This window comes from Leiobunum rupestre, chromosome 3 (assembly GCF_980474605.1).
Source record: "Leiobunum rupestre chromosome 3, qqLeiRupe1.1.hap1, whole genome shotgun sequence".
Classification (NCBI taxonomy): domain Eukaryota; kingdom Metazoa; phylum Arthropoda; class Arachnida; order Opiliones; family Sclerosomatidae; genus Leiobunum; species Leiobunum rupestre.
This window is the reverse complement of record NC_143386.1, coordinates 19,651,429-19,666,456: the sequence shown is the minus strand read 5'-3', so window position 1 is coordinate 19,666,456 and position 15,028 is coordinate 19,651,429. Positions and strand designations below refer to the sequence as shown.

The 15,028-nt window shown below is 35.4% G+C and overlaps 1 protein-coding gene across 2 annotated transcripts in view; it reads left to right on the top strand.

The window, feature by feature from the left end:
* Positions 1–14,237: 14,237 nt before the first annotated feature.
* Positions 14,238–15,028, top strand: part of Epg5 (ectopic P-granules autophagy protein 5) — a 92,922-nt gene continuing 92,131 nt past the window's right edge. For both annotated transcript variants that reach the window (XM_090167901.1, XM_090167900.1), the window contains exon 1: positions 14,238–14,382. In XM_090167901.1, coding sequence (XP_090024027.1) covers positions 14,329–14,382 — 54 coding nt within the window. In that variant the 5' untranslated portion in view covers positions 14,238–14,328. The remainder of the gene's footprint in view (positions 14,383–15,028) is intronic.

The following is a 15,028-nucleotide window of genomic DNA, read 5'->3' as shown; positions in this document are numbered from 1 at the left end:
ATTTAATAAAATAGCCATGGTCTTTAAAGGGATCCCTCACTCACAACAGGGGAAGGCATAGGGGTCACAAAAAAAACTGCTTTTGAAGCACACTGCAAGTAATTTTCTTTATGTAATATTTAACCAATTTTTTTTTACAAACTGGTTATTTTAAGGCAATATTGGTAAGGCAGATAATTATTATGAAACAGCAATTTGCTTTTACTTTGTAACAGGAAAAGTAAATTATATTTTTATAACCAAAGAAGAACCAATTTTTAGATTGTACTAAAATGTTTTGTTGTTGCATAAATTGTTATAATTTAGTTTTATAAATTCATCTTCTGCCATTCAAGAATCGTTTGATGGTTATTTTAAGTTTCTTATTCCTGGAGGAAGTATTATTTCATTTCGGAATTTATGGAAAAGAAGGTTTTTCTTGACTGCATCTATTTCTCACATGAAATCCTGGATGGAAGGAAATTCTAGCACTTTTTAGTAATTTTTAATTAAGTTAAGAAATAAAGAAAGCCAGCAAAGAAATTTGGGCAAATCTAACAGGTCTATTTTTTTCTTTAGAAATGTTTTTTTTTTAATTAAACTTTCTAAAGCTTAAAAACATCTCTATTCGTAACATTTCTGGAAAAAGTGTTTTCTCATCTTGAAACATATTTCCAGTACCATGCTTTTGTGGCACTTAGCTCTAGTGTTTAAAGAAGTTTCATTATGATAGCGGATCATAAATTACCACTGGAGAGTATGACTTTCGGGTCTTATCTGTACTATTGTATTGAAGTAAATTTTGAATAAAATTTGTAAATATATACATTTAGGGAAAATTTTGGAGTCAAAAAATGAGGGCCTTAGGCCCACACTTAGGACAAAAATCGAAAGTTGATTTTAATCTTAATGTCTTAACAGCCCAGAGCCAAACCTTCCAAATTTCAAAATGAATAGCGTTGTCGATCAATATGTTGAATACCGGGTATTATTCAATGAAAACCTATTTGTCAATGTTTACGAGTTATTTTTTTTAGTTCTGTTTCAAGCCTCTTATTATGAAGGCTTTAGCTATATGTATGTGGCTTGCAATTTTGGCCACTTTTTAAAAATCGATTGATATGTGTGAAATATTTGTTGTGTACGCTGTTGTTTTGCATCTCTTACTCCTGTTTGGAGGCTATTGAATTGACCTAGTAATAACCATTTCCCTAAAGCTAGAAGATACATAGATTTTCGAACTAGGGGCTTCATTTCTTTACACTGATTTCTACATACAGGACAGCTGCTTCTAATTGCCAGACACTAACTTATAACATAAAACACATCAGTGAAAAAGTTTCTTCGGAAAAAGTTTTAATTAACTTTAAGTCTAGTGTATTTTAATGAAAACGTTTTAATTAACTTTGAGTCTAGTATTTTAATGAAAACGTTTTAATTAACTTTGAGTCTAGTGTATTTTAATGATTAAGGATCGTTTTGAAATTGTTTTCAAAATTATCTTCAAGTTAGCAAACAAAATTTTGAAATTCTTAATAGAAAATTTGAAATGCTGGTTATATCATAAATAGCGAGTCCGATTTCTGGGTCTATAAACGATGGTGATAGAAGTCAAAGTTAGACATCTGATAAATTAATTAGCATAATTATAAGTGTCCTGATAGTCCCTGTTAATTTCAATACGTTTTCGAAATTATGTGTTTTGGGTACACTTTATACATGCAAAATAAAATAAACAAATTGGTCTAGATTGAGAAGTTACCGAAATTGCAAGCCAACAGCCTTATTATTTCATTTTTATAAATTGAAGTTGTTTAACCTTTACCCTGCCTTTACATTATCAGATTATTAGAAAAAACCTAAAAATTAAATGTCAAGCCTTGTGGTACTTATATTTATTATATCGTTAATTCATTTAAGCATTTTTTGTAGATTTCAATGCAGATAAAATTGAAGATTTTTAAGAAATATTTTATTTTAGTAACAAATGTTATTTTATTATTTCAGCCAAGCATTAGTTCTGTGTAAGTAGTTGATGGTATCTGCGCCTCACATGTAGGATGGCAGTGTGTGCAGCGACAATCCAAGTTAAAACTAGGGATCCTTAAACGAATATGTAACGATAACAATACTGTTTAAAGACCAAAAAAAGTCGAAACCGAGGAAGCACTCAAATTGAATAAACAATCCTCAAATGAGTCCCCCAGAGGGGACTTGTTCAAAACCGAGGCCTCTCAGGACGGTGATGGCGATGCGCTGCATGTAGAACGCGACGGAACGAGATTCGCCAGTTACCTCCAGAATACGGCAACCGATAGAGTGAACTAATGTCAGGCGCTCACTGTTCTTCCTAACGTCTCCGTCCTACCTTTCACAAGCCTTTGCTTTGTAACGGAGACAATGCCTTGTGGAAGGAAGGATGGATACGAAACGGAGAGCCAGTGGGCGCCTAGCCTTAGGCCAAACCATCCCGACCGAAAGAGCCTAGAGTTACAATGGCCACAGTGGTTAAGAGAAAACGATATTCTTCTTTAGTTAAGCCTGGGTAGTGGCCCAGAGAGGAGCTGATGAAGAAGAGACCATAGGATGGAGCAAGAGGTTTGATGAAGTAAAATCCCACACACCAGGAACGTGCCACCGAACCAAGGGACCAAAGACATGCCGTCGGGGCGCCTACCATCATCTAGCTATATAACAGGGGCTTCGGGGATAGACGGGACACCAGAAGAGACGAGAGAGCGTTTCAGAAAGTCGTTAACAGAACCATGCTGTGAATGTCGACCCGAGCTTCTTTTACAAGTCCAACCGTGAGTGCCGAAGGAATCCACTGGAGTTCTGCCGTTGTACGTGTGGGGGCCCATGGACCGTAGGATGGCGGCAGTACAGCGCTGAACCATCTACCCGATTCCTTAGAGCTAACCCACACGCGTTGATGAATCCAGAGACCGGATCAAGTCTTAATAGACCATAGCGCCAAGGAGGGTATCACGAACTAAATCGGCCACGCTGGAGACCGACGACAGAAAAGTGAGCTTAGAAGCCCTTTTCTATGGGAAGTGACGACCAGTTTCGTCGGGGAACTGTGAAGAAAGTAGGAAAGTTTCGGAATAGCTATGGAATGTTTTTAAGATTAAAAAGCCGGGATGTACTGGATGTTTCCGATCATCGTTTGTAAAGCCTTCGTTTTCGGAGATACGTACATGGAGTTAGCTTCGTCCAAAAGAAGAGCACGTAAGAGGACGAAATGGGAGCGAGCTGGAAACCTAATTATAGGCGCTGCCGTGTCGAACCTGGACTTGAAGTGTTGGTCGTCCGAAGCTGACGGGGTTAAGAACTAACACCTCACATTTCGCTGGGTTCAGCTCAACGCCATACTCCGAGGATAGCACCGTTTCATCATACACAAGATTAGAAGATAACTTGTAACATAAGTGCACGAACAAATAGAGATCGGGAAGACCCTTGCGCATGTATTCGAGGAGACGGTTTCGGCGAATCAGGTTTAAAGCGTGTAAAAAATTGGCTTTCAACAAAACCATAAGAGCTTGATGATTGTGGTTGACATATCAGTGAGCAGCGTGGGCCTGAGCATCGGCCTCACCACGAGTACCGACGCCCAAATGCGTGGGACGTTAGAGAGGACCGAGAGTTGGCGAAATATGCGAGAGAGCCAACTTAGCGGCCAGGCAGCAAATGGTATCCCCTACAGAAAAGGGACGAATGCCAATATCTTCATTTTTGAACAGGGCAGATTTCCAAAGGAACGAGGCCACCGAGCATAAGTTTACTCAGATTTGTAATAAATTTCAAGAACCAATCGCCGGAAACCCTGAAACTAGGGTCAGTGAGATCCTTGAGATCTTGGGGATGATGATCAAATGAGACAATAAGGGCTGATCAGCTCCTGACTCGAATGAGTAATCAGAATGGCCAGACTCTGATGGATGTTTACTGCAGAGATGCGAGGGTAGCGGCGTCGTTACGCGCGAAAGAGTAATCGGAACATACAATACGAATATCAATGTCAGAAAGTTTTGCTTCAACGATAGTCCGTTGTTCTGAGCTAAAGGCTTTGACTTAGAAGGTATAGGTCTCTTAATAACGAAGAAGGCTCTATAATTGGTGAAAACTGGGAAATATTGCTCATTTAGTACAGTCTTGGTACTTTGTAATAAAAAGTTCGTTTTCAACCAATTCTTATTTCTGTGACATACCTATTGACCATTCATTTTCAAGACGCGGTTTTCTTTTTTAATTGCTCGTAGGAGCTATTTAGCTTTCTCGGTTAAGTGTCAAATAGCTTGGTTCCTTTGGTGACTATTTATCATCGAAAATGATAAAGCAGCGCTTTTCGGTGGTAAATACATAAGATCGCTGTTTAAAACCCGACATTTTTTAGCCCTGACTTTCGACTATTTTAGCGCACGAAAAATTAAAAATAAAAATAAATTGAAAAGCCCTTTTACATAATAGGACTTATAACACAATTTTTCCAAGGGACTCTTAGGAACAATATCCACTACTTGGTGGTAAACTTCGACTACCTTTGGCGAAACAAATGACCACGGAATAAATTGAAAATAACACATGTTTTGAAGATATTTTCGCAAATTAAATAAATAACTTTAAGTTTATATAAAAATTTATTAATTTTTAGTCGTGTTCAAAAATTCTGCCCCGGGTAACATAAAATGAAAAGCAGTATTAGTTTGCAGTACCGTAATGTTAAATGATGTTGCTTAATTTCTGAAAATAGTTTAGTCTTTTCACCAAAGTCTACTTTCCACAAATTTTAGTTTTTGATTTGAAATTGTTTGAAAAATATAATCAAAGATTTATATAAAAGCGCATAGACCATGAGAGGCAATTAATCTTTGAGTTCATCCGTAGCTACGGTATACTTCCCAATTATGTGCTAATCCTCACTCACGTAGAGTTCTTGAGTTGGTCATCAGCAACGGTACATTACTATGGAAAATGTATGATTTCATTTTTCTTATTAGCTTTTTAACTATGTAACGTTAAAAGGAACCACCTATGGACTGCATTGCAAAGGATGAAAAAATTAATTTAGTTTTTCACTCGAAGATCTATCTGCTCCAAGTTTCACGTCTTTTTGTTTGCTCGAAGACCTATCGGTACGAGCTATTTGTAAGTTTTTAAATCTCTTCAAATTTGTTTAGGGTTTAGCTTTTTTATCACTTTTCTTAATGAACTAATCTACTTATTCGCTAATTTTTTTAACTATGGCCTTGTTTAAAAATTTACGATAACACCGTACGAATAATTTTTCCCCCTCGTCAGAACCAGCCACATCAACGTTTGCTCCTAGTCATACAAGATTTTCAATTATTTGGTTTTGGTCCTGAGAAAACAAATGCCTTTAAAATAAATAGCGTTATTCGAACACTAGTTAATACTATTTTAAACATTTTCAATATTCTTTAATTTTAAAATTCTAAATAAATTTTGGTTTTTATTTAATAAATTACATAAAATAGAAACATTTTTTAACCTCAACGGATTTATTAGAAAGTTATTATAATTTCATTTATTATGAAATAATGATATAGTAATTCATCCCTGTGTAGCAGAATCTAAACCTAAACGGCAATGATCAAAGCTTAACGAAAATATTTTAAAGTAAACGATTATGTTCCAAAAATTCTTCTTCACTCAAATCCACGGGGTACGGTATATCATGATACCTTTCTCGTGGTGCAACTGGTTTTCATATCGTTTTATCGGATTTGCTCCACAAAGAGCGAGAATAGAAACGGTATATAAATCATAACCTACTCTAAGAACAAAGCTAGAAGGACACATTTGAGCGATATCAGTAAACTGTGGAAGCAGTGCGTTAAAAAACTATAAATATAAAGAATTAATATTACCAGTTGTGTGTTTAAACACTACTGTTGTAATGCCGTGTATCCTGCTTTACGTAAAATGTCAATATCCTGGCCTTATCGTATTGTGTTTCTCGTACTTCTTGATCCTTACATTTTGGCTCGCTTACGAAGGCGGGACATACACATTTGGGAATAAAGAAGGCTACGTTACGAAACATAATGTAGATATGTCACTTACGAACACACAAAACATTTTCAGTTGCTATAAATCTAAAATAAAATCATGGATATCATATTTTTACCGACAAAAACGCATCATGTACAAATACAGGAAAGCTATTAAACAGGAAACTAAAAGATCTTAGAAATATAATATGTTACCTAAAGGATACGTCGCTTATGTGTGGCTTTTTAAATCTCGTGCCGATGGAAAATTCGACGGTGATTGTCTCAACATGGTGATTCTTTACGTAACTTTAAAAACCACACGGGCCTACTAAAGTCGCACACTATCATTTTCAATCTTAACGTGCCGATTAAATTTAATTTAAAATTAAACTTAAAAGATTATATGTTATTTTAAAATCATAACCCTTAAAATGGATTTAATTTTACAAATTTTGGTATCTATACGAATTTCAGTTTTAACACACAATCCCAAATGGGAATATGTGTATACTATTGTCACCTGGTACGTATCATCAACCGTTTAGAGTGAGATGGTAAATGATACGTCAATCGACAATATAAAACCAACGTTGCCCCAATTAAACTAAACTAAGAAGTGGTTCATTTGCCTCTTTTAGTGCTTTTGGCGATTTTCAAATTTAAATTGACATACGGTTTTCCAACTAACGAGGAGTGTACCCGAGGTGTAAATCACCGATTTTGATGAAACTTGAGGGGTATGTAGACCTTGGGGTAACATGAATTTTCACCAAGGGAAAAGTTACGCTGGGCATCCGTTTTGCTATGGCAAGCGAAAATGTTTTTGACAACTTAAAATGAAAAAATCTACATTTAAAAAAGCATGGGATTTTCTCGGTTTCACAGGGTGGTACCATGTGAAAATTTTTGAAAACTCAAAAAAAAATAAAAAATTTAAATTTCAACTAAAATGCTAAATTTGAACAATTTTGGGTGAAATTCACCAAGTTTGGGTAAACTTAAACCAAATTTGGGGAAAATTGAGAAAAGTTCATTGAATTTGATAAATAAAGGAATATTTGCCAATTTTACCTAAATAGGGTATTGTCAAATAATTTTTTTTTAAATCGACAAAAATTGGCTAAATTGACCAAAATTGGGTACAAAGACCAAAATTGGGTAAAATGACCTAAAATGTTTAAAATTGGATAAAATCGGGTTTAACCAACTAATATCGTCTAAAATGAGTTAAAATGATAAAATTGGGGTAAAATAATCAAAATTCGTCCAAATGACAAAAATTGAGAAAAATTGTGTTAAAACAACTAATATCGGCTATAATTGGATAAAATAATAAATTTTTGGGTAAAAAACTAAATTTGGCTATAATGACCTAAAATGTTTAAAATTGGATTAAATTGTGTTAAACAACTAATATCGTCTAAAATGGGGTAAAATTATAAAGTTTTGGGGAGTAATTTGAGAAAATTGAGTAAAACAAATAAAAATTAATAAAATTGAATAAAATTGTGTTAATCCAACTAAATACTTTTTAACTAGCGATAAATCTTTTTAATAGATACTTTGCTGACATCTATCTGGTCAATGGAAAATAATATTCAAAATACTTAAAGTATTAAGTGTTATTAAAATTTTAATTGTTAAATTATATTAATGGTGTGTACTTGAACCAATTATGGTATTTGAAATAGCTTAATTTATGAAAAAGGGAAACACATTACTTTATGCATAGAAAGCGTAGCTATTTATATAGTATATTAATTAACTATTAATTCGATTACTTAATTTACGTAATAAAGAAAAAGTAAACATTATTTACATAGATTTATAAGCTCAAAAAAGATTCGAGTACCTTTAAAGCACACAAATACATAAATGTAATATTTATATGCATAATCTTTTAGGTATTTATATTATTAATAAACACCAAAATACAAAAGCTGCTACATTAAATTATTATTTATTTGTACTTTAAATAATACCAGCATTTGCAATTATATAATATAAAAAACCACAGATTAAAATCAAAAATACATCAAGGTATTCGAATCAGGTTATAAATTTTAATTACTTGCATGGTGTTTTTTATATTTTTTCTTAATTAGAGAGATGTTTAAAAGCCAACCTCAACTCTTTAAAAAAGAAAGAGTTTTTTTTAAAATGACATTTTTTGACTAGCGATTAATCTTTTTTAATTGATGCTTTGGCAACATCTATAGCTGGCAATAGAAAATAGAATGCACCATGCTAAGTTATATTTATTAGTTATTAGATGGTCAATTATTATAAAATAAAAAAAAAACATATTTTCCTTAAAAATATGGGTATTTATTTCATTATATACCAACAACTTTGTTAGACGAAAGAAAACAACTTGTGAGACTATCTGATAAACTAATAGCGGACCCTTTTGGGATTTAACCATAAAAACCCTACTAAAAGTATTAATAACGGTTTTGATATACGTCATATACACTGTCAAGGGTATTCGTATTCTTGTCTGTGGGATGTAGACAGTCACTGACAGTGCAACCAAAAATTGACGCATCTATAGATACTGTGTACTCATCGTACTCATGTGTACTTATCATAATCATGTGTACTCATTGTAATCATCTGTACTCATTGCGTAATCATGTGTACTCATCTGTACTCATTAATGATTACGTAATCGGTGTACAGGTAAATTCTTACTGGTAAGTCCCTCGTTCCAAAATGGCTGCCTGGAATTCTACTGTGTAAATTGTATTTTCTCTAAAAAATTATTTAAAATGATTTGGCTTAAAAAAGTCTTTTTTATCTTTACAAACATACGATCATTTCAAATTAGATAGGTTTATCTTTCTTTTTCATGCGAAGTAAACCTTTTTGGGTAGTACCAACTTGTTTTTTTCATGACGACGTATTGTTTCAATGAAAAATTGTCCGTTTTTGACCAAACGAATATCATAAAAGGTTTTCGAGTACGCTCTACAACTTGTTGGTTGAAAATTTTCGTCTACCATGCACCTATCGTCCAAAAAATAAAAATTTCAAAACGGTGAAAAATTTGTCGATTTTTCTGAAAATTCCAAAAGAAAAGGGTCCCCCCGAGAGAGTTTATCCTGATAATTTCACATTTCTAGCAACCATAGTTTTTGAGAAAAATGCCTGGGCCGATTAAACTAAGACACCCTGTATACACGTATATAGATATAAATATAGTAATCATTTTTATTTCCATATTTCTTGCGAGTGCGCTGACAACTCTGCAAATATCACGAAGGCCATCAACATGTTGGACATTTTCGAAGAGCCCTGGGATGATCCCGATTTCTCGGATTCGGAGCTTTCATGCGCGGACTCGAATGATTTTGCTTTAGATGATGGCAGGTTTTTTCATCATATTGGTATATGTGAAAAAGATCATCTATTCGTATTTGAAACTTTTATAACTTGTGTAACGATTTTCTACTACTAATATAGGCCTATAGGTGCTTAGCGTTGACATTTACTACTACTATGCTACTAGATTAAAATAGTTAGTAAGGACGTTAATTAATTATTAAATAAGGACAAGTTTTTGCCATACCCAGATTCTGATTTAATGATCAACTACTAAATTTACTGTTAGACGAACATATCGAATCGAACTACTAAATGAAAACCAAACAATACCGCTAACAAATAAAATACTACTATATTAATTTACATGACCCCCAAAATAACTACATGCAGCATGCACACGACCAATGCCAGACTACTAGAAATACGCGGTCTACTATATACACTAATTGCGCCACATAAAAAGTACTCATCACTATTCTTGATTATCGTTGGTCTCGAGACTTGAAAATAAATGAAAAATGTAGATGCGAGGAGAGAGATCGTAGAGTTGAAGAGACGAGTTGAAGGCTTGAGAAGTTGGAGATACGATGAGGCTACTACTATTGTCAACGAGCAGTGGCGGCGCTAGGGGGTAGGCCAGGTAGGCCACTGCCTACCTTAGAATTTTGAGGGGCCCCAAAATCATCCTATAAGGGGCCCCAAATTGATCTAGAAAGGGTCTCAAAATTGCCCCAAGAGATAAAATTATTAATAAATAACAATGAAACAAGTGTCGATAATATATTTAGAAATTTTTGAGGTATCTCCTAGTAAATAAAACCAGTTCTGTTATATTTGGACTCGTTTTACTGTTTTTAGAACTTTTTTGTTCGTCATGTACATCACTACTTTATTTCGTTGGGAAAAGGCAGGTACTGGGTCGGGGGCCCATTTATTTGGTTTGCCTACCCTCGCGAAAATTCCTGGCGCCGCCACTGTCAACGAGGTGTCGTGGTGCTGATGGGCAGAGGAAAACCATGGTCTGGCGATAACTGCTCAATGGGCGGGAGACATTCATAGATTGCGACCGGCGCGAAAACTATGTTCCTTTTCTTAAGGTCATCCGGAGCGGTGTTTTAAGATCATCCTTTACTTTCGGTCTGGAGATACGGTTCCTCTTCTCTTTCTTTTCGTCTTGTATCCCAGTTTTGTTGTATAAACCACGTGACTTTTTGGGTCCATCCTGGTTTTTTCGTTACCAAATCGAATTACTATGACGGGCTGTCACGTGGAGGGACACTATGATTTGAAAAATCACCAAATTTCAACGTAGGGCTTTATTTCAAGCGCCCATGTGTTTCACATGTGTTTCACTTTCTTGAGATCACAAGACGCTCACACATTCGGTGACAATTTCACCAAACAATAATATCGAGGCGCACTTCTATAATTGTAAGCATTGGTCGAGAAAATCTGGCAAAGGTTCGAGTTCAATAATAAATACACGTGGCATGCACACTATACGCTATTCACCGTCGATTCTAAAGACGATCGTAAAACTATAAATCAGTGGCTGGGTTGACAGGAGGGCAATTTCGGGCATCTATAGAGATTCCTTTTAGCAGAGTAGTAACAATGGAAACACGTTGGATCCCTCTTTTGGCCTTTCGCTAACTACTTCTCATCCCTACAAACTATCCAACGCGACCATATGGGGATGCCGAGGGACGTAAAATAATTGTTTCCCTGACAAAATCTAAAGGAGGGGTACGTATCGAAAAATATTCGTTACACTTGGGACACAATGCTCCAAATATTTCCACCCGCCGAGGACGAGACAACACATGGGCCTTCTTCTAGGGGAACGAGTGAGACGAAACTCCACGATACATGGATACGAAAACGTTGCGTAGCCCATTCGCTACAGCTCGTAGTAATTGCGTCAAAATACGGGGATGCAAATTAGCTTTTATTTGACTCGATCTTCCCTCCCCATTAGAGGCAAACAAAAGTATTGAAATTCAAAAGTCCCGCCCTTTAAAGATAATTTCGCGTCCTTTTTTAACACACTAGAAAAACCGTAAGAGTGCCATATTCAGCATCCCGAGAGCGTCGAAAAAGGGGGAAACCAGTTTTACCAAGAGGGAATTAATGTTAACTTGTATGTCGTAACGGCGATATTCTCCGTGTACCCGGAGAGAGAGCGTGTGATTGAGAGGCGCGCAGTGTCTGCACCCGTTAGCTTTAAAAAGCTACAGGGCGTGGTTCTTGGGCGTTGGATCACGAGGCGAACAGGATGCAGCCAACAAAACATTTTAACGTAACCGCGAGGTCATACTTTTAAGATTAATAAGCATACAATCATGAATATATCTTCATGATACAATGTTTAAATTATTCTTCCTTTCAAGAGTCATACACACAAAAAAAACATTTGGGGGGGGGGGGGGGACTTTAAAGTAAATTACTCAGCTCCAAATACGTTTCTCGTATATCGCGATTGTAAAAAGCTTGTCGCGCAGAATTAAATATTATTCCAATATTCGCTTGAATTTATAAAAATATCTAGTCCTCTTGAGACTCCAAAAATGCATTTTCACACCATTCCCAGGTAGCAAAATCTCGTTGATAAACCGTTTGTGAATCGTTGAAACTATGTTGAGAGCTAAACGTTATGAAATGGTTGACGATGTCACCAAAATAGACGGTTTATAAAACGGTTGATATTAAGTCTTTTAATACTAACAGAAACCCAAGTATAAACGTTATTTGATTAACGTCTATTAAACGTCAATATGAAATGTTATTAAAACTATTAAACGATGCATAATGAACCTGATAGAAACGTTATAGGACTATATTCGATTATACGTCGGTTTTAAACATTTTATAAATTACTTGACTAGATAGGGTACCCGATATTTCTCGGGAATATACAGCACAACAGTACATAAGATTTTTTCCCTTAGGTATATACCTTGCACCATACAGTGCGAGCAATTACCTAATAAGAAGCGATAGTGGCAAACAGAGTCACAGTGAAAATGAAAGTACAACGGTGGCGTAACTCTCTCCACGCATGGCACCGTACCCCATATAACCAACTGATTTATGCAAATTTAAACAATTATACGATGATAAAACAATAATTTTCCTTTTATCACAAGGCCTATTGTCTATAGAAGAAGGCTTTTAAAAAACATTACTATACTTTAATCGTTTTCCGTGTGTAGGGACAAAGAATGAAGAAACTCGGTCTTTTGGCTAAGACCAAAGTGTAGTATCTTATGTATAGCGGATATACCTAATTTTTAAATTAATCCAATTAATTAAAGATGTTTTGCCGACCGTAACCGTTGAAAACCACAGTCAGGGTACCATGAGATAGTATACCAAATTATATCCTTCTGCGCCATAAAAACTAGACACGCACCTTCGCAGTAGGCACGAACTTCACGGAAAATCTCGGATGTGTACATCGCATCACGTGATCTAGCATTTACCGCGAGCAATGCTGATTATATCGATGTAAAATATAAAATTACACGGCGTTGGGATATTCAGCTAAACCATATTTTCCGACGTAATAGCTATATAAAGTTGCTATACGATGCATTTCAGCCCGCACTATTTTGTTTTCCCAGAATTTCGATTTTGAATAATCAGCCAGAGCCTGCGTGGGTATATGGATATATATATATATATATATTTTACTCAAAACGGAGGTGTTTCATATATATATATATATATATGAAACACCTCCGTTTTGAGTAAAATGTACTTGCACACTTATTCTTCTTCTTATTTAATAAAGTACTTTGGATACAAGTGAGTAGTGATAGGTTTCTTAACTTTTTCGATAAAGACAGATTCTTATTAAAAGGAAACAAATTGGGTCCAGGGAGTAATAGAAACTGAACATTTGCCCGTTTTTTGCCGTTTTGGAGGTCGATTTTTGAGGGCCAAATTACTCGGAAGCAATACATTTTACAACCCATGTTCATTAGACCCAAAGAATACGTCATTTAATTTTTGGCATACTTACCCGTAACACCCTGTACATCGAACCGGTATAATTTTAACCTTCTTCAGTACAGTATACAGTCTGGTTCTCTAGTACTTCTTTACCTTACAAATATTGTCGTCTTAAAAAATAATACTTTAGATTTACTTATTACTTGGTTTATTTCAGTAACTGTCAGGACAAGTAGCATAGGCTTGTATATAATACAAAGCGTTTTGGAGACAGAATGTGGACGGCCTTGTGAGAACAAACAACAATCCACAAACGGGTGGTTGTTATACTTCCGCTACGGGTGTCCCATCCATATCCCCAAGTATCACCCCGTTGGCGTGGCCGTAACGTAAACCTCACCCTTGATTAATCAATTGTTCGAGCGGACTAAATGATGTCCCACACATTCTAATCACTAATAAAAAAATCATTTACTATGCTATAAGTTTAAGACTTCAATACATTTAAATATTGAATTTAAAATCACTTAACTATTTCAAGCACCCCAAAATTAAGAATAAAGCGAGAATTGGAATTTCCCAATTAAAGATACATAAAGTTATTGTAATTCAAAATTCCCGCACTTTATAGAGATGGAAAAATATTGAAATTCAAATTTCGCACCATTTCTTAGCGCGCTAGAGTGGAATATTCAGAGTTCCGAGAATGCCACTATTTTGAAAGAGGGAGAGCGGTAAGAGCGGTAAGAGCGGGAAGAGTGTCGAAAGAGAGGAAATATCCCCTATTATAATTTATGGTTTTAATCAGTCAGTCTTATTTATTCATTAATTAATTAGATATTATACGTTTTCAATAAACCAGCCGTGTTAAAAAAAAACTACTTTTTTCTAGTCCTTATAAAATATAAATATAAATCAGCTGATTCTACGGTTACCGTCTGCTAGTAGCAAAGGATTTTTGGCAGATGTACTCCGTTTTACTTTCCGTTTTACATAAATGAAAAGAAAAATCATACTTTTCCATAATTTATCTTTAATGTGAATTGATATGGAAGCTGTAAGATCCAAACCCAAAACTAAGAAAAAACATGGTGTAAAAAAGGTAAGTTATTTGTATATAAATTGTTTTTACAATGGTTGGCAATAGGTGAACATAAGAGAAGTTATGTTTATTTGAACGAAGTGGCTATTTGGGCCGACATTTTCGGCCCCTTTAGCACCCAGACTAAATGGGCCGAAATTTTCGGCCCATTTAGCTACGCCAACTTGGAATGTCTATTTGGGCCAAATTTTTTTTAGATGAGAGGAACAGTGTATATTAATTTCGTAAATTTGTACTCCCTGCGTTATCTGCTACCTCTGATCGTGACGTAACAATATATAACCGATGGTGACCAACGAATCTGCCGGTGGATAAATCTGTTATATTGGAAGCAAATCGTAGCAGTTTAACGTGGGTCACAGATTTCATTGGTCGATATATTTAATATTTGAATGTCGTCTGCTTTTGATTTTGTGAATTATTGTCCTTTTACTTAGAATGTATCTGAATAACTTGAACCGAAAGATGCAGTGATTTTACTAGCCGCCTGAGCCGCCTGGCTGGCTTAGCTCACTTAACAGCTAGCTCGTTCGTTCAGAAAGAGAGGCAGACAGAAGTATTCTGTCGTACATTATCTTGTCGCTGTGGCCTATTTTAACCGAGTGACCCCTGTTAAAGTGTTATACTAGCAATAACCCGGGGTTTT